Consider the following 27190-nt stretch of genomic DNA (forward strand, 5'->3'; position numbering starts at 1 on the left):
TTAGCCACAAAAATGGCCGATTGGTGTAGGCACGTGGCAGTACTTATTAAAGCTGAGCGATACTGCCATTTTAGTATCATGATCGATACTAAAGCCACTATTCACGATACTGAATAGTTCACGATACTTACAAATATGTCAATCATAGCTGGTGCTACATAGTGTATTCCTCAGTATTCATGCAGGAAGTCTTTAAAAGTAGCATCAAACTAACCACTGTCATCCTTGTTTACAGTAACAGTTATTGTAACACATGCTTTGAAGTTATGTTATGGTGTTCACACCTCTCTGCAGGGGTAACCAGGTTATGACTTACAAGGATTCTTGAGCCTAATACAGCATAGCAAATGGATTTAATGACAATAATGTACAGGCATGGTATCACGATAGTTAATAACAAAATATCACGATATCGATACTTTTAAAATATCGCAATATATCGCTAAAACGGTAGTATCGCTCAGCCCTAGTACTTATATGGAAGTTATGGTGACGTCACTTCCTTTTTATTGATCCTATAAAAGCTTGCTGAAATAAGGAAAACTAGGCCAAACACGTTGAAACGTTCACTTCACATTCTTCATGTAATCAAAATAGCTGGCAATCACTCTGCCATTCAGGAAGCATCCAGTATGATCAAGAGTATGGCAGTCATCAACTATACTCTAAATTGTTGAGCCATTGTCAAAATCTTCCTCAAAGTTTCACTCAAAGCCATCATCTTTGAAGCCATCTTTTTCGTATAGCCCGCTGTGATTCCCGTATTGTTAATGGAGGAAAACAAAAATAACCGATTTTGTATTTGATTTCAGGATTTCTGAACATTTACTAATTGTATTTCTTGGATTTCTCAGATGGTATATACCAGGACATTGGTGTGGTAATAAGGGGACTAAGTTAACTCTGTAGTACAAGCCAACAAACAGCTATAGTTTAATGGCCATGTTTCTTCCAGCTGCAACAAGGTATTACAAAGCAACAAATAACAAAACAAAATACAGCTTTCTTGTTTTTATCAGCTTGAAACCTCTTACCTCACACATTCAGGTAGATACCAACTAATCTTATGTTTCACAGATAAGGTGGATAAGTGCTTCCCAAAAATAAATGCAAATCACGTGATCTCTTAAAAAGACTGCTAATATGGCTGTAGACTCTGTAATATTGTGCAAGCAGTAACGGGTATAGCAGCAAAGGGGAAGGAAATGGAGCTCCATCACTTTATCTTGGAAGGACTTTAGCTTTTGCACCTGTCAAGATCGAGATCTCTTAATACAGCAGTCATATAAACTCTAACAAAACAGTTAGTTGCAGCTGAAATGATTTACATATTTTTCAACCTGCAAGGTCACTACTAGAGAGCAAACAATCCATGATTTGGTATGGTCTAACCTGTGATTATACGAAGTGTGACGTCAAACAGATACCCCTCTATATGTACAAAATGCGCAGTACAAACACGGCAAGAAAAATAAATAAATTCCCTGTATTCACAGGCTTAAATAATTGACATTCCATGCATTCATTGGTATGACAAATATTGTGCTATTTTTCAGGGTCATTTTAGTAAACCCCACCCCAATTGGTGGTTCCTATCAAAAGATATAAACAAAAGAAGTTGACAGTGAGAAGATTTTTGTGTACAGTATTTTCAATGCTTTTTATGTATATCACATGGCACCAAACACAATATTCAAAGTATCATAAATCTAGATAGGAAACTATTAATAGCATGAAATTTTCACCACATATCTATTTTATGGAGAACAGCATATGAGCTAGGTAAAACGTCTCAAGAGTGACCACTTCTTTGTAGACTGACCACTCAGAATATTACATGAATAAATTAAAGCAAATGATTCACAAATAAAACTGTGTGTATTATGTAATACTAAGTATACACCGTTACGCAATGCATTTTCAAGGACAACTAACTTTATTTGGACATTGTAAGCACTAAGGATGATAATTATTATACAACACAATGACATCACTACACTACAAAGAGAAATTATAAATAGTTTCTGACCAAAATTACAATCACTGAAGCTGCTATAAAATGGATCAAAACAGCAGTAAATACACCAGAATATAACAACAAATAAATGTGAAGCCATATAAGGCTGGTATCACGTGCCAGCCTCCACTTTTGAAAAGATTATGCTCAACCTTGAACCTTTTATTGCAATTCCGCGCAAGACAACAAACTGCTCACCTTCAAACTATACCTGCATCGATGCAGAGGGATGCCTTGAAATCCTGGGTGATTGTAATGCTGAATTCTGAGCAGTGTTAGATGGCAATTTATCTTTAAAAGGGCCATATTTTCGTCGTAATCCAACTTAAATTGTCCTCCAATCAAAAAACACAGAAATCAACATATAGGGTTTGCCCTGGAACACTTTTTTTCGCCCTCATCAGCCACAGATTCATGTGGAAACGCTCGGAAACTTTGGCTATCATCGGTGCCGTATACTTCCAATTAGAATTACGTACGCAATTATTTGTATGGGCTTCCTATGGGAATTTTTATTTCTCAACTTTGATTTGACATATTTCAATGAAACCGCATGGATTTTAATCCAGTAAAGTGCATTACAAAGTACGAAGCATTAACTGGAACGGAAGCTTGTGAAACATTTATTGAAGGTGTGTAATTTAATGTGTGAAAAATTGGTTGGTTGGAAATCGCTACTCACAGGTCCGTAGTGGGATAGCATTTAATAACATAACCAAAAACACACGACATACAAAACCATAGATATTATATACTACTCCAACACATAAACATTCACAAGGACATACCCCCAGCAGTTAAATTATGATCAAGTGTTCCATCATAGATTTATACATCCCTATGGGACAATCACGTGCTTAAAAATATGCCGTGACGACTGAAGCTTAACTCCAGTACTACAGAGCCAGACAGACCAATAACAATACGTAACGTAGTAACTTTCTTCCGAGTTTCTTTCTATTCGCGCTCCCAACATCTCCCGCCATTTGTTTACCCTAGTCATCATATTTCGATTGTGGGTTGTAATAGTGAAGTTGTCTACCTTCTCAACGTGTTGGTTAGTCGTGTAATAACAACGTGTTGTTGTGTGATATTAGTGATATGGTTAGCGCCGCCGGTTGTGAAGGGTGAGGTATAGGGCGGGATAATTGTGAACGTTGTATTGGAATAGAATTGGGAGGAAACTCGATAAGTGTTTGTGTGTAGGGTGAATATCTGCAAATGAGCTCAGTGGAAATACTCCTTGTTTCCTTCCTTTAGTGAGGTGTCCTGATTTCAGAGGTCTAAATACGTGTACACTAATACAAATGGGACCATGTAGTGTCTAGTGGTCCTTGTTGAAAGGTTTCATTGTATTTCACTTACATAGTGATAATTTGAAGTGTTTAGTGTGTGTGTACATGTCATACTAGAATTGTGGTGTACAACTGGTTGAGTTGTGTGGAAATATTATAACATGTGGAAATACTGTGATTTAGAAATTTTACACATGGAAAAATTATTTCTTACTCTTTGATTTCAATGAACGCTTAACACAATGAAATATTTCAACAAGAGTTCATAAATATTATGAACTTTTGATTTTACCCACAAATATTTATTGTAGTGACTGAGTTGTTACCATCACTATCTAGTAATGTACCTACCAATGTCAGCCCCACCCACCTTTACTGAGTTGTTACCATCACTATCTAGTAATGTACCTACCAGTGTCAGCCCCACCCACCTTTACTGAGTTGTTACCGTCACTATCCAGTAATGTACCTACCAATGTCAGCCCCACCCACCTTTACTGAGTTGTTACCGTCACTATCCAGTAATGTACCTACCAGTGTCAGCCCCACCCACCTTTACTGAGTTGTTACCATCACTATCCAGTAATGTACCTACCAATGTCAGCCCCACCCACCTTTACTGAGTTGTTACCGTCACTATCTAGTAATGTACCTACCAATGTCAGCCCCACCCACCTTTACTGAGTTGTTACCATCACTATCCAGTAATGTACCTACCAATGTCAGCCCCACCCACCTTTACTGAGTTGTTACCGTCACTATCCAGTAATGTACCTACCAATGTCAGCCCCACCCACCTTTACTGAGTTGTTACCGTCACTATCCAGTAATGTACCTACCAATGTCAGCCCCACCCACCTTTACTGAGTTGTTACCGTCACTATCCAGTAATGTACCTACCAATGTCAGCCCCACCCACCTTTACTGAGTTGTTACCATCACTATCCAGTGATGTACCTACCAATGTCAGCCCCACCCACCTTTACTGAGTTGTTACCATCACTATCCAGTGATGTACCTACCAATGTCAGCCCCACCCACCTTTACTGAGCTGTTACCATCACTATCCAGTGATGTACCTACCAATGTCAGCCCCACCCACCTTTACACATTATAAACTGTCATTCAATATACCGTATTGATACATGTATTGGTGAAACTAATTTGGTAATTTACTTTCAAAATGCAGTTGTCAAGATTTTAATTTGGCTGTCTGCAAGCTTACGTGGAGCCACGCCCATCAATTGAGTACCAGTTCTAGTTTAGTCTTACTGAGTATAATCTGATTCTTACAACTGTCCTTAGCCATATCCACTTGCACGTGTGAAGCCATGCTAATTTATCGGTTGAATATCCACAAAATCATACATGGTTTGTCAAAATCATAGATTTATAACCCCCAGTTATAAATCTATGTCGAAACTGACCTCAACAGCTGTTATCAAAAGCTTTGACACAAGGTATGAAAATAATGTTGATGAATTTTAAATTTGGCGATTTGGTGCCAATTGACCAAATTTGCTCATTTTGTTGTTATACTGTATTGCCCCATGTGAACAGGAGTATGGCACATTTTAATACTTTGTTAGTCTCAAAGTAATGTTGTATCATGTGATAATACCATACCTGTTTCACTGCCCATACAAAAGTCTCAATATATAGTAGCAGTGAAATTTATCCCGTATTTCACTGGTAGCAGTGAAAAAGTTGTAATTGCAATTTCATTGGCTAGAATTTATGTTAACAATGTAGCACAATGCTAATGTACAGCATGTGTATATGCAGCGAGTATGGTATTAACTGGGAATAGCATGGGTAGCAGTGAAATTTGGGATAAATACCACGAGTGTTGTATTGGAAATGGTAAATTTCACTCGGCTTTGCCTCGTGAAATTTATCCTCATCTCCAATACAACACTCGTGGTATTTATCCCAAATTTCACTGCTACCCATGCTATTACTAGTACTAATAACATATACTCTTGATAATAATATGACATGTTGTATAGGATTATTGGATCACATGATCATGACTAGTATAACAAACCGTCAGGGCGTGGAGAACTTGTTTGCCTGTACCAGTTGTCATGGTAAACACTCGTATGATGAACTATCCCATAATGAACAGTTGTGTAAGGTTAGGATATGTTTGGATATCATCAGGATACTAACATGATGTTATTATAGACATGTCGTAAACGTTACCCTCGAGTTCAATGTCGTTATTGTCACCTTGACTACCATAAGATGGAGTAAGTATGTGTGTGTGCGTGTGTGTGTGTGTGTGTGTGAGAGAGAGAGAGCTCTTATCCTCAACACCCCCACACACTCGATTACACAAAGGTCATCTGGTGATGTTAGTCAGCTCAAGTGAGGAATGATACAAACATTTTTCTCATTCATGATTACAATCAAATGAATAATCCAATTGTTTGACTCACTGTCATGATTATTGAAGGCTGATACATATTTAATCCTTCATTTACAGTAATGCTCAAATGTAATGTTGCACTAGCTTGCACCGCTCAATTGCGAGTGATAAAAAAACTCACTAATTAAAGGGCGTGGCACCCATTTCCTTCGCGAGCATTCATCCCGTTCGTATGGGATGAATAATCGTGAAGGAAACAGGTGCCACGCCCTTTAATTAATCACTTGCAATTGAGCGAGTGCGACATTACATTTGAGCGGTACCGTAGACCAATAAACAACTACAATAAACAATTACTGGTACTACCTATACTTTATTAGTGTACACTTCCTGGGGTCAAGAAGTTTGACCAACACCACCAGAACACCTTCATATAATCAAAGTGGGTGGGGATGTCACAAAGGTCCCATAGTGTGCATCATTTAGAAGTAATAGCTAGCATCATGTGATGTCTTACAGTGACTCCAGCAGTAAACGTAACATGTGTAAGAATTGTTACCGAGAGTTTAAGGATCATGGAGAGGTGAGTGTGTCATCACTATTGGTGTGTTGTCATGGTGATGTGTTGTCATGGTGATGTGTTGTCATGACTACAGCCATCAGTGTGTGAATACTGCAAGTTGAGGTCAGCATTCAACAGCAATAAATGTAATAGGTGAGTTGTGTATGTTTGTAGTGTGTGCATGTGTGTGTGCGTAGCGTGTGTGTGTAGTGTAGAGCAAGGATGGAGCTACACCTGGGCCTGCTTCCCTGGCAGCAAGCCTGGTAATGGTAGTACCCACCCGGGTGCGCCCGTAAATATTATAGACTAAATACTTTCTATCTTTTTGTACCATCTTGTAGTACTTTCCAACAGAGCTGCTATAATAAAAATCGTGTATACTTGAGTTTACTAACCTTCTATGTAGTGCCCAGCATTACGTAATAACATTTTTAGATTTGAGCACCGTTCTAGAGTCAAACAAATGCTACAATTTGGTGAAACAGCTCAGTGGACAACAGTACTGGATATAAAGTGATTGTTTTATTAGATGTCTAATGGTAGACAGACAAAAGCCAATTCCTACTGTAGGCCAGTCATGGATAGGTTGTGGTGCCTGTCTTACTGGAGGTGGGACTAAGGAGGATCAATGTTTATTCAAGCTTGGTTATGAAGTGTGCCTAAAGCACTTGGTGTGTGTTAGTAGAGAAGACAGAAGAGTGAGAAATGATGTTAGGGCTGGAAGCTAAGTCAGTCTGTCATTGTTTAGTTTTAGCTTCTATATTATTCTTGCAGTAATAACCTAGTCTAACAAGCTGCACAAACAACATGCAGTGTAGTAGCTAGCTAGGCACTTTTAAACACTTTATGTGTAATAAAGAGTCCAGGCTTACGTTTCTTGTTAAATAGTCTGCATGGGGACAGTCAGACCTTGTACCCAGGCAACCCTGAAACCTAGCTATACCCCTAGTGTAGTGTTTGTGTAGTGTGTGTGTGTGTGTTGTGTTGTATGTGTAGTGTGTGTGGTGTAGTGTAGTGTGTGTGTGTGGTGTAGTGTGTGTGTGTGTTGTGCTGTGTAGTGTGTGTGGTGTAGTGTAGTGTAGTGTGTGTGGTATAGTGTAGTGTGTGTGGTATAGTGTAGTGTGTGTGTGTTGTGTGTGTGTGTGTGTGGTGTTGTGTGTGTTTGTGTAGTGTTTGTGTAGTGTTGTGTTGTGTGTGTAGTGTAGTGTGTGTGTAGTGTGTGTTTGTGTAGTGTTGTGTTGTGTTGTGTGTGTGGTGTAGTGTGTGTGCGTGTGTGTGTGTGGTGTAGTGTGTGTGTGTGGTGTAGTGTGTGTGTGTAGTGTTGTGTTGTGTGTGTGGTGTAGTGTGTGTGTGTGTGTGTGTGTGTGGTGTTGTGTGTGTGTGTGTGGTGTAGTGTGTGTTGTGTAGTGTAGTGTTGTGTTGTGTGTGTGTGTGTGTTGTGTGTGTGTTGTGTAGTGTTGTGTTGTGTAGTGTGTGTGTGGTGTTGTGTGTGTAGTGTAGTGTGTGTTGTGTAGTGTGTGTTGTGTAGTGTGTGTTGTGTTGTGTGTGTAGTGTGTGTGTGTGTTTTGTTGTGTGTGTGTGTGGTGTTGTGTGTGTGTGTGGTGTTGTGTGTGTGTGTGGTGTTGTGTGTGTGTGTGGTGTTGTGTGTGTGTGTGGTGTTGTGTGTGTGTGGTGTTGTGTGTGTGTGTGGTGTTGTGTGTGTGTGTGGTGTTGTGTGTGTGTGTGGCGTTGTGTGTGTGTGAGGTGTAGTGTGTGTGTTGTGTGTGTGTGTGTGTGTGTGTGTGTGTGTGTGTGTGTGTGTGTGTGTGTGTGTGTGTGTGTGTGTGTGATGGTATGTAGTGTGTAGTGTTATCACAGATAAAAGTATCTAATCCAAAACAGCCAAGCTGTAAAAAAAAAAGAGTGCAGCCCTCAGAAAGGCTATGGTGAAAAAAGATGTGAAATCCAAGGTGGTGGCCAAGAAATGTCTGTGATGGTAGGTTAATGGTAAAAATTTTAATAACAACAATTCAGGTGAATTTGGTGCCGCTTGGTCTTGGCACAAAATTCACCTGAATTGTCGTTATTAAAATTTTTACCGTTAACCTACCATCACAGCCATTTCTTGGCCGCCACCTTGGATTTCACATCTTTTTTCACCATAGCCTTTTTGAGGGCCGCACACTTTTTTTACAGCTTGGCTGTTTTGGATTAGATTTCACTTCTTTTTGTATTTGTATACCCCAAAGCTGGCCTATGGCCGGCTTTAGGGCTTTTTAACCTATCATTTTTTTTCTTTACTGCAGGAAGAAGAAAAGATGAAGCAGGGTGATTTCTTTGTAGCTGAACTCTCTACAAGGTGATCCTTCTAGCTGATCTCTCTACCAGATGGCTTGTGTGTAGCTGAACTCTCTACAGGGTGATTTGTTTGTAGCTGAACTCTCTACAAGGTAACTTCTTCTAGCTGATCTTTCTACAGGGTGATTTGTTTGTAGCTGAATTCTCTACAGGGCGATTTGTTTGCAGCTGAACTCTCTACATGGTAGTTTCTTTGTAGCTGAACTCTCTACAATGTAACTTCTTCTAGCTGAACTCTCTACGGGGTGACTTGTTTCTAGCTGATCTCTCTACAGGGTGATTTGTTCCTATATAGCTGAACTCTCTACAGGGTGATTTGTTTGTAGCTGAACTCTCTACAAGGTAACTTCTTCTAGCTGATCTTTCTACAGGGTGATTTGTTTGTAGCTGAATTCTCTACAGGGCGATTTGTTTGCAGCTGAACTCTCTACATGGTAGTTTCTTTGTAGCTGAACTCTCTGCAATGTAACTTCTTCTAGCTGAACTCTCTACAGGGTGACTTGTTTCTAGCTGATCTCTCTACAGGGTGACTTGTTCCTAGCTGAACTCTCTACAGGTGATTTGTTTGCAGCTGAACTCTCTACATGGTTTATTTCTTTGTAACTGAACTCCCTGCAAGGTGACTTCTTCTAGCTGATCTCTCTACAGGGAGATTTGTTTGTAGCTTAACTCTCTACAGGTGATTTGTTTGCAGCTGAACTCTCTACATGATGACTTGTTTCTATCTGAACTCTCTACAGTGTGATCTGTTCATAGCGGAACTTTCTACTGGGTGATTGTTTGCAACTGGACTCTCTGCATGATTGTTTCTTTGTAACTGAACTCTCTACAAGGTAACTTCTTCTAGCTGATCTCTCTACAGGGCAATTTGTTTGTAGCTGAATTCTCTACAGGGTGATTTGTTTGAGCTGAACTCTCTACATGATGGTTTCTTTGTAGCTGAATTCTCTATTAGGTACCTTCTTCTAGCTGATCTGACTACAGGGTGACTTGTTTGTAGCTGAATTCTCTACAGAATAACTTGTAATGTAATATAATTGAGTAAATTATAAATGCAGCTGAATGCTTTATTAGGGTGACTGTTCTATTAGAGTATCTCGATCTCGCATTTGCTACACGTAGTTGCCTTTCGAATCATAACTCAGTGGTTTGTAATCCGATTCTTCTGTACTACTGCAAGGACTTTCTATGATGATTATTCCAGCTACATACTGATTTTCAGCTTGTTGCTCTAAGCGGTTTGCCTGGTAGACATGAAAACTAATAGTTTTTTTATTCATAAAAATCGATCGCCTAATTTTGACATAGGTTGGGTTTTGTGTCATATCTCCATGGTCTTTATCCCGATTCCTTTCAAACCACAAAAAGGCACTCCTACGATGGTTGCTCCATCTACATATGAATTTTCAACTGATTCCTCCAAGGGGTTTACCCTGTAGGCGTGACAGACCTTCGACCTTATTTTACACAAGTAATCGGTGATAACTCCGTGAATGTTCATCGAATTCCTACCAAAGTTAGTACTGAGATCCATCTTAATGAGCCTTTTAAGTGTGCCAAATTTCAGCCCAATCCGAGCACGCATTCGTATTTTATGACAGATTTTGCGAAGTGTGCGAAATGAAGAAGAAAAAAACGAAGAAATTAAAACGAAAGTTTGTTCGCTTGTATCTCGGAAATGGCTGGAGCGATTTTCTTCAAATTTGGTGTGTAGACTCCCCTAACTGGCCGGCACTGCTCTAGCAAATTTGATTCCAATGGGATAAAGGATCACAGAGCTACATACTTAGGTGTGAAAATTGCGTTTTCTTTCTTCCTGTTAATATACTCACGGGTGGCGCACCGGCTTCTTGGGCTGCACGACACACTACCGTGTGTCTTGATATTAGCAGGCCAATTGAGTTCAAGTGTGTCTGTTTGTTTGTTTGTCCTATGAGTGATATTAGGGTAGGTAGATGTAGTTTATTATCAATGTCATCATCACATCATTAACAGTTAACATGTATGTAATGGATCATAATGGACTAGTCAGTCCTAACTGTAGTAACTGAACTATCTGTACAATAGGACTGATAACTAGTTATATAACTATCATGGAGTACGATAGTACTGTATAATAGGGACATCGAAGGTGTGGGGGCGATCCGTGATATAATATAACCCAAAAAAACCTGTTGTGATTTTTCCTCACAATGACATGACAGTATTGGTTGGCAAACCCAAAAAATCGACCCGAAACATTTCCATCAAGTTGCTACAGATTTTTTTTTTAAATTATATTCAATGGAATTTTCTACTGCCTGCCTGCCTGCCTGACGCCTTCAGTCAAGCGTAGCGGAGAACTGGTTACAGCCCTAATTCTTTTGCAGAAATGTTTTTAGTTCGCTTAAGAAAAAACCTTTGGTATATTGATAAACATACACTACTTTTATCGTTCTTTACAATGGCCATCAGTCAAGGTTCGACCGCTGAGTGTTAATAGACTACAGTAGGGCTTCCATCTACCAGTGTATATTGCATCAAGCTACTCAAATACACTTGGTCGCCAGTTGCACCAAACTATTTGAACACACGCGTACGTAACTCACTGTTGATGTCGATCAGAAAGAGAGCAACTCACAGCGAACTATATAGCAATGTATAAGTCAATAAATATAGTTTATTTAGTTAAACTGAGTCGGGTCATCCAGGTCCCGCTTTACAGATTATTTGGGTCTGACCCCACGTGTTAAATTAAATGTGGACATGTTTCTACACGTCATAATGTAGCCCTACTTCTTTCGTGAGCCACGCCCACTTACGTAAATTACTGTCTGTAGACATATGGTAACTACGCCCATTCATCAGTCTGTAGATATGCATGAATCCACGTCCATTATTGTCTGCAGGCTTATGTAGAGCCACGCCCACTGATTAGTTGTTATTGTATGAGTCATAATCTAGTATAATAGTGCTGTGATTAACTCTTAAAATATTGCGATTGGTTTTGTGAAAAGCAGGCTATTTAGTGGTCTTGAGCTTGCAAAAAAACTTCACAAACAAGTATAAGAAAAAAATTAGGAATTTTAAATTAGAGTAGGGACAGTGTATAGTACTGTAATAAAAAGTACTGAAACAAGCTGGATTGGAGTAGTACGTAATGTCCAAATACTGTAAAACAATAAGAAGTGAATATCCCTACTGTGTGACACTCAATGCACAGTAGGGATATTCATTTCTTATTGTTTTACAGTATTTGGACATTATGTACTACTCCAATCCAGCTTGTTTCAGTACTTTTTATTGCAGCACTATACACTGTCCCTACTCTAATTTATAATTCCTAATTTTTTTCTCATATACAAATTACAGGTGTCACTATAGCCATGTGTACACATGTCTCCATAGGTGTAAACATTCTGAGGGTCGCTATGGAGAGCCGGTATCATGTGATCATTGTCAGATGAAGTGTGCCTTCATCAAACAGGATCAGGTAAAACAGAAGGTGAGATCATGTGATCCATCACCCCTGACACACACCCTACAGGTTGATGGGATGACATTATGTCTGATGTGTACCCTGAGGTATAAGAAGACTAGACACCAACTAACCTCCAGTAACTATGATTATGACATCATTAGTTCAAGGTGACTACTTCCTGTGATGTCACACCATAAATTTTCTACAACTTATTTGAATACAATAGAATACACACATGTGTGCAGGAAACCACGAAAACATGTGTGCAAGTGCTATAAATACAACTCTGAACTTCACACTTTGGCTTTTTTCACAGCCTCAGTGTACATGAGAGAAATACACAACTAAGGATGAAAAGGCTTGGTGGGACATGTTGATATTCAAACCTCACCCTTCTCATATAATTATAAATAACTAGTGGCCATTACATGACCTGAATTATACCTCAAAGGGCTTGGTCTCCATATCAACATGTGATTTTGAAGAGCCAGCTGCCAAAATCTTCACTCCGAATTTTCCAGAGTACTTAGGTCTCTAATAAAACTTCTGAAAGACTCCTTCAGTAGACCAGTCAGCAATGTCCTCAACTGTCATTCCAGATATTGCCACTGTGGATGTTGCAGCAGCCCTTACAGAATATGCTTGAAATGTAGCTGTATCAATTCCTGCATTTTGCAAGCAAGTTTTTGTCCATCTAGCCACAGTACTTGAGGTGACTGGTCCATGCTTTCCAATGAAGGATCTAAGGAGGTGGTTCCTCCCTGACTTACTGTAAAGTGCTAGTGTTTTTCTCTGATAAACCTTCAATGTTTCCACTGGAAGGTTTTTTCCTCTGGAAGAAAAAAACTGACAATGTTATGAGATGGACGGGACTGCTTTGACAAATGTAGTGGAGTAAACAACTCCCCTCTGGCAGAAAGGATCAGTTGTTAAGTTCCAATTCTGCCCAAATCTGCTTCTCTACAGGGGTGTGTCAAGGCCAGCAACATTGTTAGTTTTGATAGTCAGATCCTACAATGATAGTGACTCTGTAGGGCCCTGTTCCCTAAACCACCTAAGCACTGCATCACCATTCCACACAGAATCGTACTCAGGCTTTGGAGGCCTTTCATTAATAGTGCCTTTCATCATACGAGATACTAATGGGTGTTTACCAACCTTTTCACTATCCATCTCCTCATGTACTAAAGAGATAGCTGGTCTGTTTGAGTTCACAGACCAGTATTTATATCCTTGCTAGACTGACTCGTATGTTAATGTTGTCTTGCTTCTCCAGGAGGAAGCCAGTAGTCTTGAAGCCCCTTCTGAAAGGCCTCCTGATCTCCACTGATTCCTGACAATGGCCAAACGACTGGCTGCGGAACACCTGCTGGCATGATGAACTCCTGCTGAGTTGGAGAGATTACTGTGTTCTCCTGAGCTGGAATGAGAAATGAGATCTCTATTAGGAGCTGCAGAAGAAGAGGATACCATGGCTTTGTTCTCAACAATGGTGCCACTAGAACTACTTTGGCTTTCTCTCTTTGGATCTTCACTAATGTTAGTAACAACAGGCACCAAGGAGGGTTGGCAAATCCTTGGAACTGGCTCAAGTTCTGTGTGAAGGCATCTGTTGCCTCTGCTGCTGGATCTGGCCTCCAACTGAGGTAACGTTCTAGCTGATGTGTCAGCAGCCGAGATGCAAATAGACCCACTTCCAGAGGTCCAAACTTTTCATGTTGATTTGAGAGTGAACAAGTGAGGATGAATCATCCAATTGCACCTGTCCCTCGCTGTCCTGGATTCTGTGTCCACAATCAGAGCGTTCATCCCAAGTAGGTGGTCTGCTATCAAGAAAATCTGCCTCTTTATATACCACTTAGTCCGGCTGTTGAAGGGTTGGACCTTGAAGAAATTGGTATAGAAGAAAATTTGGTATCAACAGAAGCGGAATTTTTTGTAGAATGACATATCCAAAGTCCACCAAAAACCACTTCGGGGAAATTTTTTTATTCCTTATTAAAAATTTTTATTGCCAACATTTTCAGGGACCATGTTATTCTATATATTTTACAAACTGTAAAACGAATTACCATAAAACTATATATAATATTGTTTGCTGTTGTCTAAGGAATTTGATTATGCAGTTTCTGTTTACCTAACGGTAACCACAAGAATCTTATAAAGCCATAACTAGTAAAAATCGGACGGTCAGCTTTGTGAGAACATTGTAACTCTAGCAAACACTGTCCTAATGTTCCTTACAATACAATAAACACTGCTAGTCTTCTTATAATTGAAGCAACATACATTAGGGCTGGTTTTCAGGTGCTTTACAACTACGCATGCGCAAACACACACATGGCTTAAAAGTCCGTCTTATAGAAAAGTTGCGCTACAATCTCGTAACTAACCTCCTACCTTTGCTTATCCTTCTCTTGCGTAAACTACATGGTTATCGTTTCAAAAATCTCTTTAGTATGCTAGAAACACACCACAGATGAACAGACAATTACATAATGTTATGCAGAATAGCCCGGTGCGCAAAGGAATCATTTACCCATATTCCCATGTTTGTAGGATTTGCGCCTGGTTTAACTTATGAAGAAAGCTATAGCATGTCTAAATGGCGAGGTCTATAACATCAGGGCAGAATGTTCAAGCCTGCAAACTATATTCGGTGATCTTGCTCGTATTATTTCAACTGCTTTGAGCCACAATGGCTGATTAAATGTTACACATGGTGTTGGGATATTCAGTTGTTCAGCTTGACTTTGGATGTACACCAATGTGGAATGTAATGCAGTTATCATCAGATGGGTTCAAATCAATAATGGGCAGAAGGAGCACCTCAGATTTGCAAAAAGAACCATGGCAGTTAGAAAAGGTTGTCTGTCTGCATAAAACCTAACCATTTTGTTCTAAGTATGGCTGAATGTGTGTCCACAGTGTCAGAGAAGATTAGAGTATAGCTGTAATGGCATAGTGTATGGAGTTTGTAATTCATTGATTGTTGAAACAGTTATAGATAATTCCCATACCATGCAAGCTACCACTACCATCTAATGATGCCACATTGTGGCCACATTGTGGTCAAAATTATCTGCAACCCACTGGCTGAAAGTACCGGGAAGGTACTCTGCAAACAAGTTATCCAGGCTTTCACTCTGAGTAACAGATTGTTTGTATCTGTTTACCTCATCATAACTGATGGAGTAACCTAGCTGTGACAGTTCATTTACAAGCCACCTTTACCCAAACATATGGTCCAATGCCAAATAGTGTAGGGGTTGTAACAGATTTTGGTCTTGCAGACTGTATAATTGAATGACCAATGCTGTTATGCTCAGATTGTATAAGTAAGAATCACCAGGAATGTTTGCAGATGGCATGATATCCATTCCAATAACATTAGCAATATCTTCATTAGTGGGGTATGATTTAATTTGTGTAATGTATTCTTTCCCTAAATTCAGCCCTTACGATTTTAGCTGCAGCACTTACCAAGCGCTGTGTTCCTCTTCTATGTTTCTTTTCCGAATACCATTTGTCATTGATAGTATATAACCTGCCATGTTTCTAAAGTACAAAACAGAACCACACCCCTCAACCTCTGCAAAGAATATGCAGCCTTCATAATGTTTGTGCAATTTTTGTTTTAGCTATTTAGAAGTGTAAATGTCAGATCCTCCAGAAAATTCTCTCATCTTGTCATGTAATTCTGATATAGTGTATAGAGCTCGGCATCAGCCTCTGATTCAAGCCACTGATTCAACATGTGGAACCAATGCAACATCCCTCTGTCCTCAGACCTACCTGGAACACTTTCTATTCATAAAGTGTTTCCTTTATTTAGCAAAATCTGAATAACATGCAATTTGCATGGTAATTTGCCTCTGCTACAACTAAGTCAAAACAGCCATACAGCTGTGCTGTAAAGCATTAATAAATAAACTAGTGTCCATTTGGTTCTACTTGGGGTACTTTGAGATAATGAGTTACTCTCTAGAATTCCTATGGATATAGTTACATGAAAATAACAAGGAGAAAACATCCTGACCACCTGGTAGACTCCTGTAAGTGTTTGAGCGTAAATCGGATGGCTGCAGGTTCAAGGCTACCTAGGTCCAGTCATGGATTTTTTCTCCTTTCTCCAACTTTTCAAACACACCTTAAGTAGCTAAAGTCTTTGAGCAGGCTGTAGGACCAGGTGCCCTACAGACCTTCAGCACTTGTGCTGTAAAGCATTAATAAAAAAATAAATAAATAAAAGATGTTTTTGAGCCTTAGATACCCATGTATCACCCCTTATGTCACAACACTCTAGTAGATTATCACGCATAGCAAGTGTTTTAACATTGTGTATTTTGTTTCTCTCTGGGTGGCGAGCATCAACTTTAGCTTTTTCCCCACATAGCATGCAGTTTTCTTTCCAATTAAATGATATCAAGCTAGATTTTGCTTGTGGAAGCTGATCCTCTTCAACACTGCTGCAACAAGTGACCCTTCTTTGGTTGGTATAATCTCGACCGCAGCTTTTATGTACTAAGACTTTTCCAATAAGAGTCTGACTGATACATTCAGTAAGGTGGGAATGCAGCATTCAACTTTACTGAAACTGATAAGGCTCATCATACCCTTTTCTGTCACTGTGATAGCTTTATCATTTTAAAATCCTTGTTTGCATATGACACAACTGTCTACTTCAATTGGGCTAACTGCTCCTGAAGATCCTTCTTTGAGTATGATAAAACTTAATCTACAGTCAAAATGTACGCAACTTCAAACCAGCTAATAAATTTTAATGCAGTTTACTTGTTGATGATAACACAAAAATTAAAGATAAATTAATACAAAATTACAGGTAGAATAAACTATCAACATGCACTAAGAACAGATTTAATTAATGATCATTACTACATTGATAGTTAATAGTCAACAGCTTACCTTACAATAAAAGCTTTCTGTCATGAATTTCAGTGATCAAGCGCTAAGCTGGTGTAGCTCTCAGAAGTTAGAAGCACTTTAATAAGCTCAACTAACTCAAACACTTAATACTGTACTCATACAAACAACAAATTGTGCTCTGTATTAATACTACAAAAACTGAATTACTTTATTGCAAGATGGAAGACTACATAAACAAAAGACCTAACACAGCAATAGAGTCACTTTAACATTGTAAGGCTGCCTTATATCTATAGTAATTAATCATACATCATTTCCTAATTACAAAACAAAACTCCACCATTTGCTAGGTGTGTACTAGTCTGGTATAGCTGACCTACATGCAGAGCACTCCAGCTATGCCAGACATGCATAGGCCATTATGTCATACCTTTTAGCCACACACGTGGTAGCACGTATCTTCTAAAATAATAATAGTGAAAGATGAATATTGACATTTTGCATTAATGTTAAACAAATTGTACATTGATGCTGGAATTTTTGATGAAACAAGTCAAGTATGGGTGCAAGTTCATGTTGAAAAACTGAAGTCAGGCTAATTAATATATAAATTTAATTCCCCGAATTCCATTGAGGTGGATTTTGGATATGTTGTTGTCTGAAAAATTCCGCTTCTTTTGATACCAAAATTGCTTCTATACCAATTTCTTCAAGGTTTGACCCTTGTTTGATGTTTAACAGCCAGACTAACTTCCATAGTTCCACTGCCAATACATTCATGGGGTGAGGGTGGTTCCCCCAAAGTGGGCTCTGGTTGGTACGTTGTCTGTCCTCCTATGAATTGTCACATTCTGCTGATCCTTGTCATAGGTTTTCACTGCCATTGATGCTGCTAATAGTTCCAGGCAGTTGATGTGCATGCCCTGTTCGTTCACTGACCACAAGCCTCTGTTTTCACTTTCCTGGCCTTTCAGAGTTGCCCTCCAACCCTGGAATGATGTATCATGATGTATCTGTCAACTATGGTGGGGGATTGATTGATTGATTAAGCTGTTGCATTCAGCTAAAAGCCATTCTTCCATGCTGGTGCGTACATACAAGTACATACAGTTACAATACAACACACACACACACACACATTAGTACCCACAATATATGGTACAGCAATTAATACAAAAATACACTAAATAATTAATACGTTAATCATCATCGCATACAGTATAGTCATATATATCACCACGGAAGGCAGAAGCAGTCACAATCTCATCTGGCAAGCTATTCCACCAATGTGCAGTGTTGTGCTGAAATGTTTTTGGGTAGCTTACAGTTTACAGCGTTCTGGATGTATATGTCTACTCAACAATCGAGTGTGATAATGATGATTAGAGCCTAACACTACTGGTGGATCCAGAGAAGTGTCATGTTCTGATCGATATTGATTGTCTGGGCTTCTTGAGCCCACCATATTAACCCCTGTTTGGCTTTTGGTGAAATCTCCACCATTTGGTATTCACTTCTTCCAATGATCTTGCTGGTTGCACCAGTCTTAGCCTGTAAGTGCTGATGTTGATAAAGATGACTCACTTGAATTGCTTGCTTTGCTGCTACTGTCATGTCCACAAAAGCTGCCAGTCTCTGCACAGAAGTTTCTGTCTTGGGGATCAACATCTTGGCTTCCTGTTTTATCTTGTTGATCTTCAGGGAGACCTGCATTGAGACTGTTATGAGGAAAATCTCAAAGCCAGAGGAGAACAAAAGATTTTCCTGGATACCACCCTTGAAGCTATCAAACCAGTCACAGGGGTGGATACAGAAGCAGCTGCGGACAATACCTGTCATACAGCAGGGATACAACCACTCAAACCATAGCTCAAACCGCCCATCTGCAAGCAATCAAGGACAGGAACCATAGATATAACCCATGGTATGCATGTTCTAAATTGTCAAAAACTAATAATAAGTTGTCATCATACATCTAAGTGTCCTCAATAGAGATCTACAATCAAGGTGTATAAAGGCCTTCAAACAGAACTGGGCCTTGTTTACACAACACCCTTAGATCATACAGACAGTCTAGGGGTTTCACTTGCCCATAGTTTCCCAACCAATTCAGACAATGGTCCCATCACAGATGTACTTCCGTCCAAAGCAACAAAGCTTGATATTGTCGGAGGTGGAAGTAATATTAATATCACTGGTGCAGCCCAGCCAGGATGTCTTCATTTCTGTGATCCCCAAGAAAGACGGGGCTACTGTCCAGTAGTGAACCTGAAAGTGTTGAACAGATTCTTAGCAGAGGAACATTTCATGATGGAGGGCTTACTATGGTGAATTGGATGGTGAAGATAGACTTGAAAGATACTTACTGTCTAGTTCCAGTGATCGTATCCCACCAGAAGTTTCAGTAACAAGGTTGCACCTATCAGTTTCAGTGTCTACCATTCAGTCTGTCCTGTACCCCTTGGACTTTACAAAACTAATGAAGCCAATATTGGCCTTTCTGAGGGAGAGGGGCATCAGGCTGATAATTTATTTGGACGATATCCTGATTTTCTGCAACAACTGGGAGATCCTACTAAGTCAACTGAAGGACTTGTTTCAGTGCTTATCAACCTCAAGAAGTCTCAGTTGGACCCAACACAATAGATAGTTTTTTTTAGGCGTATGTCTTCACCTGGTCTACTCTAGTGGTTGCTGACTTGGCTAATTCTTCTCCAAACAACATTGGAACTACTGGTTCAAAGCTTTTTAGGTTCTCTGCCATGAATTTCAGAGATGGATTTAGCTTGAGTAGCGGTTTTTTGTGCCTCTCTTTAGCCATCTTCTGATGAGCATTTCCCATTAAACACAGTGCTACTTGGGTTGAAACAACCGCCTTTTCTGGTGTCAAATTGCCTGCTTCCGCACTCTCCAAAATTGCTGAGAGAGGCCATGGCGTCCAACGAGAACTGCTGCAGACGCGATAAGTACTGTAGCCATCCACCTTTATGGTAATACACAGCCTTCAATAACTTTGGACAGCGGATTTGCAGTCTGGCACCCCAATCTGTTTAGTTCGCTTTTTGCGATCGTCATTGTCAATCATCCTGGAGAAGGCTACCTCCAGAAAGGCTTCTGAAACTTCTACTAGACTACCTTCACCTTGTTCCTCCAGTATCCATGCCGGACAAGTTACTGACTTATTTGTTTATTGTATACAGAAATGAAACCTCCTCATTAACTAGTTAACACTAGGGGTCTTGTTACATCAACATAACATGTATTAAATCCTGGATCCCTTCTAGTAGTCCAAATGTCCCCACTACTCATCAACTTGTTGTTATAACACATGTAGAGACAAGCCACCAGCAAACAAGAAGCAACGGCTGTCAATACCAACCACAACAAGGTTGTCAGCCTCAATAACACAATCATCACATGATCTCGTCACCACCAGCCTACCAGTTGCTAGGTAACGACATGTGTTATTGATAACAGTACTCCATTAATCATAATCCAGCCAATCAGAAACATTCTTCACTGATCATCAGACAGTAGAGGTGGAGCAGTTGAGGGATCAGGTGAGCTAGCCACACCTACCTGACATCACATGACCTCATCACTGGATCAGGTGACTAACCTCAAGAAACAATTAACAGCTAAAGATCAACTGATCATTGAGAAAGAGAAACAAGTAATGTTGTGATGTGATATATTGTAACTACCAACAATTTAATGAATACAGTGTATAGACTGGTAGTCAGGCAATATGGAGATAGGTTACAAATAGTTTTACCTCTGCAACTTTTAGAAGGTTGCTACTTAAGGAATAATTCCCCATCACTCCTCCCTTACATTATTCACTACCATTTAGTCAGCTTATCTATACTAATACCTGTGACCTTCATAACTTGTTCAACACTAAATAGTTACACCCTGTGTTTGTGTGTTGTGTAGATGTGTCAGTTGAGGGCGGAGGGATGGGAACAGGTGAAGGAGTTACGTCATAAACTACAAACAGTTCAGAAGGCTCACTCTGAACAAGTTGATAACCTGCAGGTAATATTTGATTGATGTTACCATGGTAACCACAAACACATCATATACACAATGAATATTAAAACGACGGCCACTACTTTACCTGCTGTGTCATTTTCATATTGGGAACAGTTAAATATCTTCTGTACCTGTATTATGAGACTTTATGATATTGATGGTATAGTTGTGGTACCAGTACTTCCCATACAAACACACTGTACAACTAACCCATGCTAATACTTAAGGCTACAGTTGATGTACAATTCATAATACACCAATTATTGTTCCATGACCTGGGCAAAGAGAGATCTCACTGTTGCATGTAAATAATTTTAGACTAAACAAATTACTGTCATAGTTTGAGATTTAAAAGTGTTTGAATAACGGACTATCTACCAGCTAGCAAAGTATATGAGATGTTAACGTACCATGCTTATATACTTGGTTTTTAAAAAAGTGGCAATTATTCAAACTCGACCACTAATACTCGATATTTGAAAACAATTAATTTTAATAATTAGCTTGTGGTACCACTCAAGTGCGGCTAATTTGCAGGGTGTGTCATTTATCTAAGTAAATACATTGTACTAGATTTCAGTTTTCATGGTTATAAATGATGGCCAACCTTTCTTGAAGTGTATGCCACATGGCCAATTACAACAATAACGATATCCAAGATGGTGATGGGTTACTAAGTGATGTTGGTTGATAAGTTTTAACTCACGACAACAGGATTGTGGGCTCTTGTTGAGCCTGTATTTGAGGGCAAGTATTTATTTCCCTAACTCCCCTCGGCTTATAATTTAGATCAGTGCTTATACGAACACAGCTTTCATGTGAGGATGAGTACGACATCAATTAAGGAAGTAACCAGTTATCTACACAAGTGTCACAAGTAGTTCATCAGACCACTGCTCTTCTTCTAGCAGTGTTAAGGGTGGCAACAACAGACTAACTAGCTACCCTGGTGTAGACAGGAACTTGCCTGGCTGCTCCTAATCAATAACATTATGTACTAATATCCCCGCACTACTCAACTTTTTAATGATAGTGGCATACAATGTGTAAAGAGGTTCCTTTGTCACTAGATATTACAAGTTGTTGATGTGATCAGATTATTGTGGTCATGTCTCTATGTTACACACCAAATGTAATACAGTCAACTATTACAACTAACTCCTATTGGCTTGTTACAACTAACTCCTATTGGCTTGTTAACTCCTATTGGCTTGTTAACTCCTATTGGCTTGTTAACTCCTATTGGCTTGTTACAACTAACTCCTATTGGCTTGTTAACTCCTATTGGCTTGTTACAACTAACTCCTATTGGCTTGTTAACTCCTATTGGCTTGTTACAACTAACTCCTATTGGCTTGTTAACTCCTATTGGCTTGTTAACTCCTATTGGCTTGTTAACTCCTATTGGCTTGTTACAACTAACTCCTATTGGCTTGTTAACTCCTATTGGCTTGTTACAACTAACTCCTATTGGCTTGTTACAACTAACTCCTATTGGCTTGTTACAACTAACTCCTATTGGCTTGTTAACTCCTATTGGCTTGTTACAACTAACTCCTATTGGCTTGTTACAACTAACTCCTATTGGCTTGTTACAACTAACTGCTATTGGCTTGTTACAACTAACTCCTATTGGCTTGTTACAACTAACTCCTATTGGCTTGTTACAACTAACTCCTATTGGCTTGTTACAACTAACTGCTATTGGCTTGTTACAACTAACTCCTATTGGCTTGTTACAACTAACTCCTATTGGCTTGTTACAACTAACTGCTATTGGCTTGTTACAACTAACTCCTATTGGCTTGTTAACTCCTATTGGCTTGTTACAACTAACTCCTATTGGCTTGTTAACTCCTATTGGCTTGTTACAACTAACTCCTATTGGCTTGTTACAACTAACTCCTATTGGCTTGTTAACTCCTATTGGCTTGTTACAACTAACTCCTATTGGCTTGTTACAACTAACTCCTATTGGCTTGTTAACTCCTATTGGCTTGTTACAACTAACTCCTATTGGCTTGTTACAACTAACTCCTATTGGCTTGTTAACTCCTATTGGCTTGTTAACTCCTATTGGCTTGTTAACTCCTATTGGCTTGTTACAACTAACTCCTATTGGCTTGTTACAACTAACTCCTATTGGCTTGTTAACTCCTATTGGCTTGTTACAACTAACTCCTATTGGCTTGTTAACTCCTATTGGCTTGTTACAACTAACTCCTATTGGCTTGTTACAACTAACTCCTATTGGCTTGTTAACTCCTATTGGCTTGTTACAACTAACTCCTATTGGCTTGTTACAACTAACTCCTATTGGCTTGTTAACTCCTATTGGCTTGTTACAACTAACTCCTATTGGCTTGTTACAACTAACTCCTATTGGCTTGTTACAACTAACTGCTATTGGCTTGTTACAACTAACTCCTATTGGCTTGTTTTTATGGTGTATCACTGGCCACATATATGCCAGACTTGTAGGACTTTCTTTATAATGCCAACTAGGAGTGTTTACCATCTCTTTGTACAATACTAACTAACAAGCCTTGACATGGTACTCTTTTGTTCCTGTCAATATGTTAGATATCAATGAGTGATTCTGGGCACTATCATTTGTCTGATAACACTACACCCTGGGATAGTCCCACAGTGACAGGGTCCCTTACTATGTGTTATTGTTATGTTGTGTATACCTTCCCTAGGGTACCATCCGACAGTTACAAAAACAGTTGTCACAGCAACACAGTTCCAAGATCACTCGTCCACAGCCAACTCCTCCTCCTAGCAACAAGGACACAATATTTTAGCCTCCTCATCATCCCGCCGGCTGCCTTAATTTATTAGAAGTATTTTATTATTTTTATTGTTGCCAAGTTATGTGATGGTTGTGTACATAGTGGATCTATTAACTGTTATTATGGTATGGTTGTGTAATTAACTGCTATATGGTACTGTTGTGTAATTAACTGCACCGTTGTGTTGTTAACTGCTATATGGTACCATTGTGTTGTTCAATGTGATAGCTAGTCTCATCAGCCAGATCGGTTGTTTTGTCTTTTGGTAGAGAAAGAAACTGTCTTTTTTTCCTGACCAAAGGAAAAACAGTCTCACTGATGAGACTGGCTAATGAGAATAAATCTTTAGGTATCTATCACTACATTTGACACACATTGCCACTCTATACACCAGCTACACCCTCACAGGCAGTGATTCCTCCATTATACATGAATACAGCTATGTAGCAAATTGTATATTTGGCACAGATACATGGGGCTTATAAAATGACTGTATCCCATCAGATATGAAGACTGGAATTTGGATATAGTATAGTACATTTCCTATAGGATTAAAGTGGTGGATCAGGCAAGGCCAACTGCAGCAATTTAGCTTCTTATAACTGGCCATTGTATGCATGGCAACCAGGCCATTTATTTGAACAAGAAAAGATGTGGAATCATAGTAGCAATTCCAGAACTCTGTGTGAATTTTTCTCTGTGAATCTTCCATTGGAGAGCTGGCACAATTGATTTTTTGCTGTACAAGTGATTGGTCAAACAATTGGATCATTTCCAGGGTTTCTGGAGCGAGGAATATTATATAGTTTTCTGTTGCAAAATATGTTTGTGTGGTGTTTTATGCCAATATGTTTGTCACAATTTTATATTCTCTTTCCAAGAAACAACACCTTAGTTACAACAAGGTTGAACACTTTTGGCCACGGATGCTTAAAGTCAGCCAATTTGTAGCTTATCTGTTTGGTGCACCATTTGGTAGCTATGAGGAGCTGTACATTTGGAGGGAAAAAATTGTATAGCAGCAACGAATATAAATCAGTAAAAATCCTTGTTTTGTATGTACATTGTATTATTGGGGGTTATTGTCTGAGGTCTGCCACGACGTATCTACTGAGCCTTCCCTTCAACCTTTGACTGGTGAGTCTCTCTCCCTCCAAACTGCAAATTGTGATGTCTATACATCAAGGCATCTGGCTTCTTGGGTTGTCCATTTCAACCTATCATATAGAGGGAAACTTTGGCAGGGCTAAACTTTGGTGAATAGCAAGCTAATGTTTATAGCTATAAAGATACTAATCTGAGACACTACAAGTAATTGGCGGGTTAGACTTTGGCGAATTTGATTGCCACATTCACTAACCCTCCGAAGTTTCCCTTTTTACGGCATACTTTTTAACCCATATGCCTAGTCACTTCTAACCCTACTTCCAACATGAAAGTGTGAAGGGTCATCAGTATGAGGAGAGAGTTCGAGATATCGAACATGGGAGCTTTAGTCCTCTTGTTTTCTCCATCTCAGGTGGCATGGGTGCTCCACTACCGTAGCCTATAAGCACCTATCCTTCCTCTTGTCTCACAAGTGGGACACTAATGTGATGAGCTGGCTTCATTGTCGTCTTGGTTTTTTCGCTGTTGCAACCACCACCCGTCATGTTCATCAGGAGTTGTCATTCCTCCTCCGGTCATCCCCTTAAGGGTCATGTTCCAACCTCAGTTGACCTAGCACTGGGGAGGAACAGCTGTCTAAGCCCCCTTTTCATTCCTCTCTTCGGTGGAATGTAAACATTCTGAAGCATGCAGTCTCCTACACCTGATAATTTCTTAAAGGATAGAAGAACCGGTGGCACACCTCCACACCATGTGGATGTTGTTTTGCTGCCATCTGAAAGATAGTAGCTAGTGGCCTTTTACAGAGGTGACCTTTATTCAGAGGGTCTTTCAAGTAATGTTGCACTGTGGTCCATGTACTAAGATATTTTTCCTTGTCAAGCCCGTTTTTGGCATTTGCCATTATTATGTGGTGGTAGTGTGAGTCCGAGGACATTTTATAAGTGTATTGTTCATGCCTTTTACATCAATAATGATGCTTTACATCAATAATGATGGTTCTCTCTTTTATAATAGAAACAGAAGTTCAGAATGTTTTTACAAAGCTGAGTTAACTGCATTTGTTCCCATTTTGGGACTGTTTTCAATGCCTCAGGAGGAATTTTTTACCATTTTAAAGGATAGAATCCTATGATGATTCTGAGGTCCTCAGGGAATACTATGAAAATATTTCATGATAGCATAGGTTGTATAGCTCAGAAAGTGAATCACAAGCCAAGAATAAAATATCTAATTACTTATTTATTTATTTTCCAAAAAAATGTGCAGCCTCAGTTTGAGGATTAACACAATATGAAACATGCATACAAAATGTTTTACAATGTGATTGATTATGGGATTACTGATTGGTAGGGGAAAGTAATAAAAATTTCAGTTGGTGCTTAAAAATTTGTAATGATTGTTGTTGGATTAGGTCAGGTGGGAGTGAATTCCATAGTCTTATTGATCTAGGGAAGAATGAGTTACTGTACTGATTGGTCCTTGCATAGATATGATGAAATCTTTGGTCATGTCCTCTGGTGTTAGAGGTGACGGGGATTAAATTAACAGGAGATATATCAATGAGATTATGAACAATTTTGTAGAGGAGGGTGATACTGGATACTTGTCTGCGGTGTTCTAAACTGGGAATGTTAAGGTCAATGAGCATGTTGGTTACGCTGCTGAAACACGAGAAGTCAGCCATAATGAATCTGGCAGATTGCCTCTGTACTCGTTCAAACTTATCAATATCTCTTCTGATGTGAGGGGACCAGACAGGATTGGAAGATTGGTCTTATCATGGCATTATAACATTTCATTGAGTTGGGCAGGACTTAAGATTTCTCTGTAGGAATGCTTTGACTGATAGAGCTTTGGATGTGATGTTAGTAATGTGTGTGGACCAAGACAAGTCATTGGTGATTGTAACTCCTAAATATTTAGTAGATGAAACTTCTTTGATAGAGATGTCATTAATGGTGTAGTTGTAGGTGATCGGATTGTGTTTACGAGTAATTCTCATGAATACACTTTTATCAGGATTAAAAAACATACCAGATCTAGTGCCCCATTGTGATAAGGAGTTGAGATCATTTTGAAGTGATAAACAGTCGGATGTAGAGTGAATAACAGTATAAAGTATGGTATCGTCAGCATACAGACCAATGTTGGCATTGATTGATAATGGGAGGTCATTAATATAACATAAAAATAATAGAGGGGCTAAGATTGTTCCTTGGGGGACACCCGAGTTAACTTGTGACTCACTGGTTGAACCGTCAAGAATTACTTGTTGATGCCACGAATTACTTAACCACGTGCCAGTCAGAGCCTAATTTCCT

General features: G+C 39.3%; 1 protein-coding gene and 1 long non-coding RNA gene across 5 annotated transcripts in view; one reads left to right on the forward strand and one right to left on the reverse strand.

Annotated features, from left to right (window-relative positions):
* LOC136257180 (uncharacterized) overlaps positions 1-3025 on the reverse strand; it is a 17409-nt gene extending 14384 nt beyond the window's left edge. The window contains exon 1 of the long non-coding RNA XR_010701825.1: positions 2806-3025. This is a non-coding gene — a long non-coding RNA (uncharacterized lncRNA). The remainder of the gene's footprint in view (positions 1-2805) is intronic.
* On the forward strand, positions 2914-23930 carry LOC136257179 (protein FAM76A-like). Of its 4 annotated transcripts, none has more exons than XM_066050251.1 (12): positions 2914-3144; positions 5322-5449; positions 5500-5564; positions 6203-6266; positions 6340-6398; positions 11970-12066; positions 12109-12209; positions 20264-20380; positions 20429-20489; positions 20540-20602; positions 20866-20967; positions 23667-23930. In XM_066050251.1, exons 2-12 carry the CDS (start codon positions 5336-5338, stop codon positions 23769-23771), a joined length of 948 nt encoding a protein of 315 aa, XP_065906323.1. In that variant the 5' UTR covers positions 2914-3144; positions 5322-5335; the 3' UTR covers positions 23772-23930. The 4 variants fall into 4 exon arrangements, with proteins under 4 accessions (XP_065906323.1, XP_065906320.1, XP_065906322.1 ...); XM_066050248.1 differs by having other exon boundaries at positions 2988-3074; XM_066050250.1 differs by having other exon boundaries at positions 3002-3144; positions 11970-12054.
* The last annotated feature ends 3260 nt before the right edge of the window (positions 23931-27190 follow it).

Source organism: Dysidea avara, chromosome 6 (assembly GCF_963678975.1).
Source record: "Dysidea avara chromosome 6, odDysAvar1.4, whole genome shotgun sequence".
Lineage (NCBI taxonomy): Eukaryota > Metazoa > Porifera > Demospongiae > Dictyoceratida > Dysideidae > Dysidea > Dysidea avara.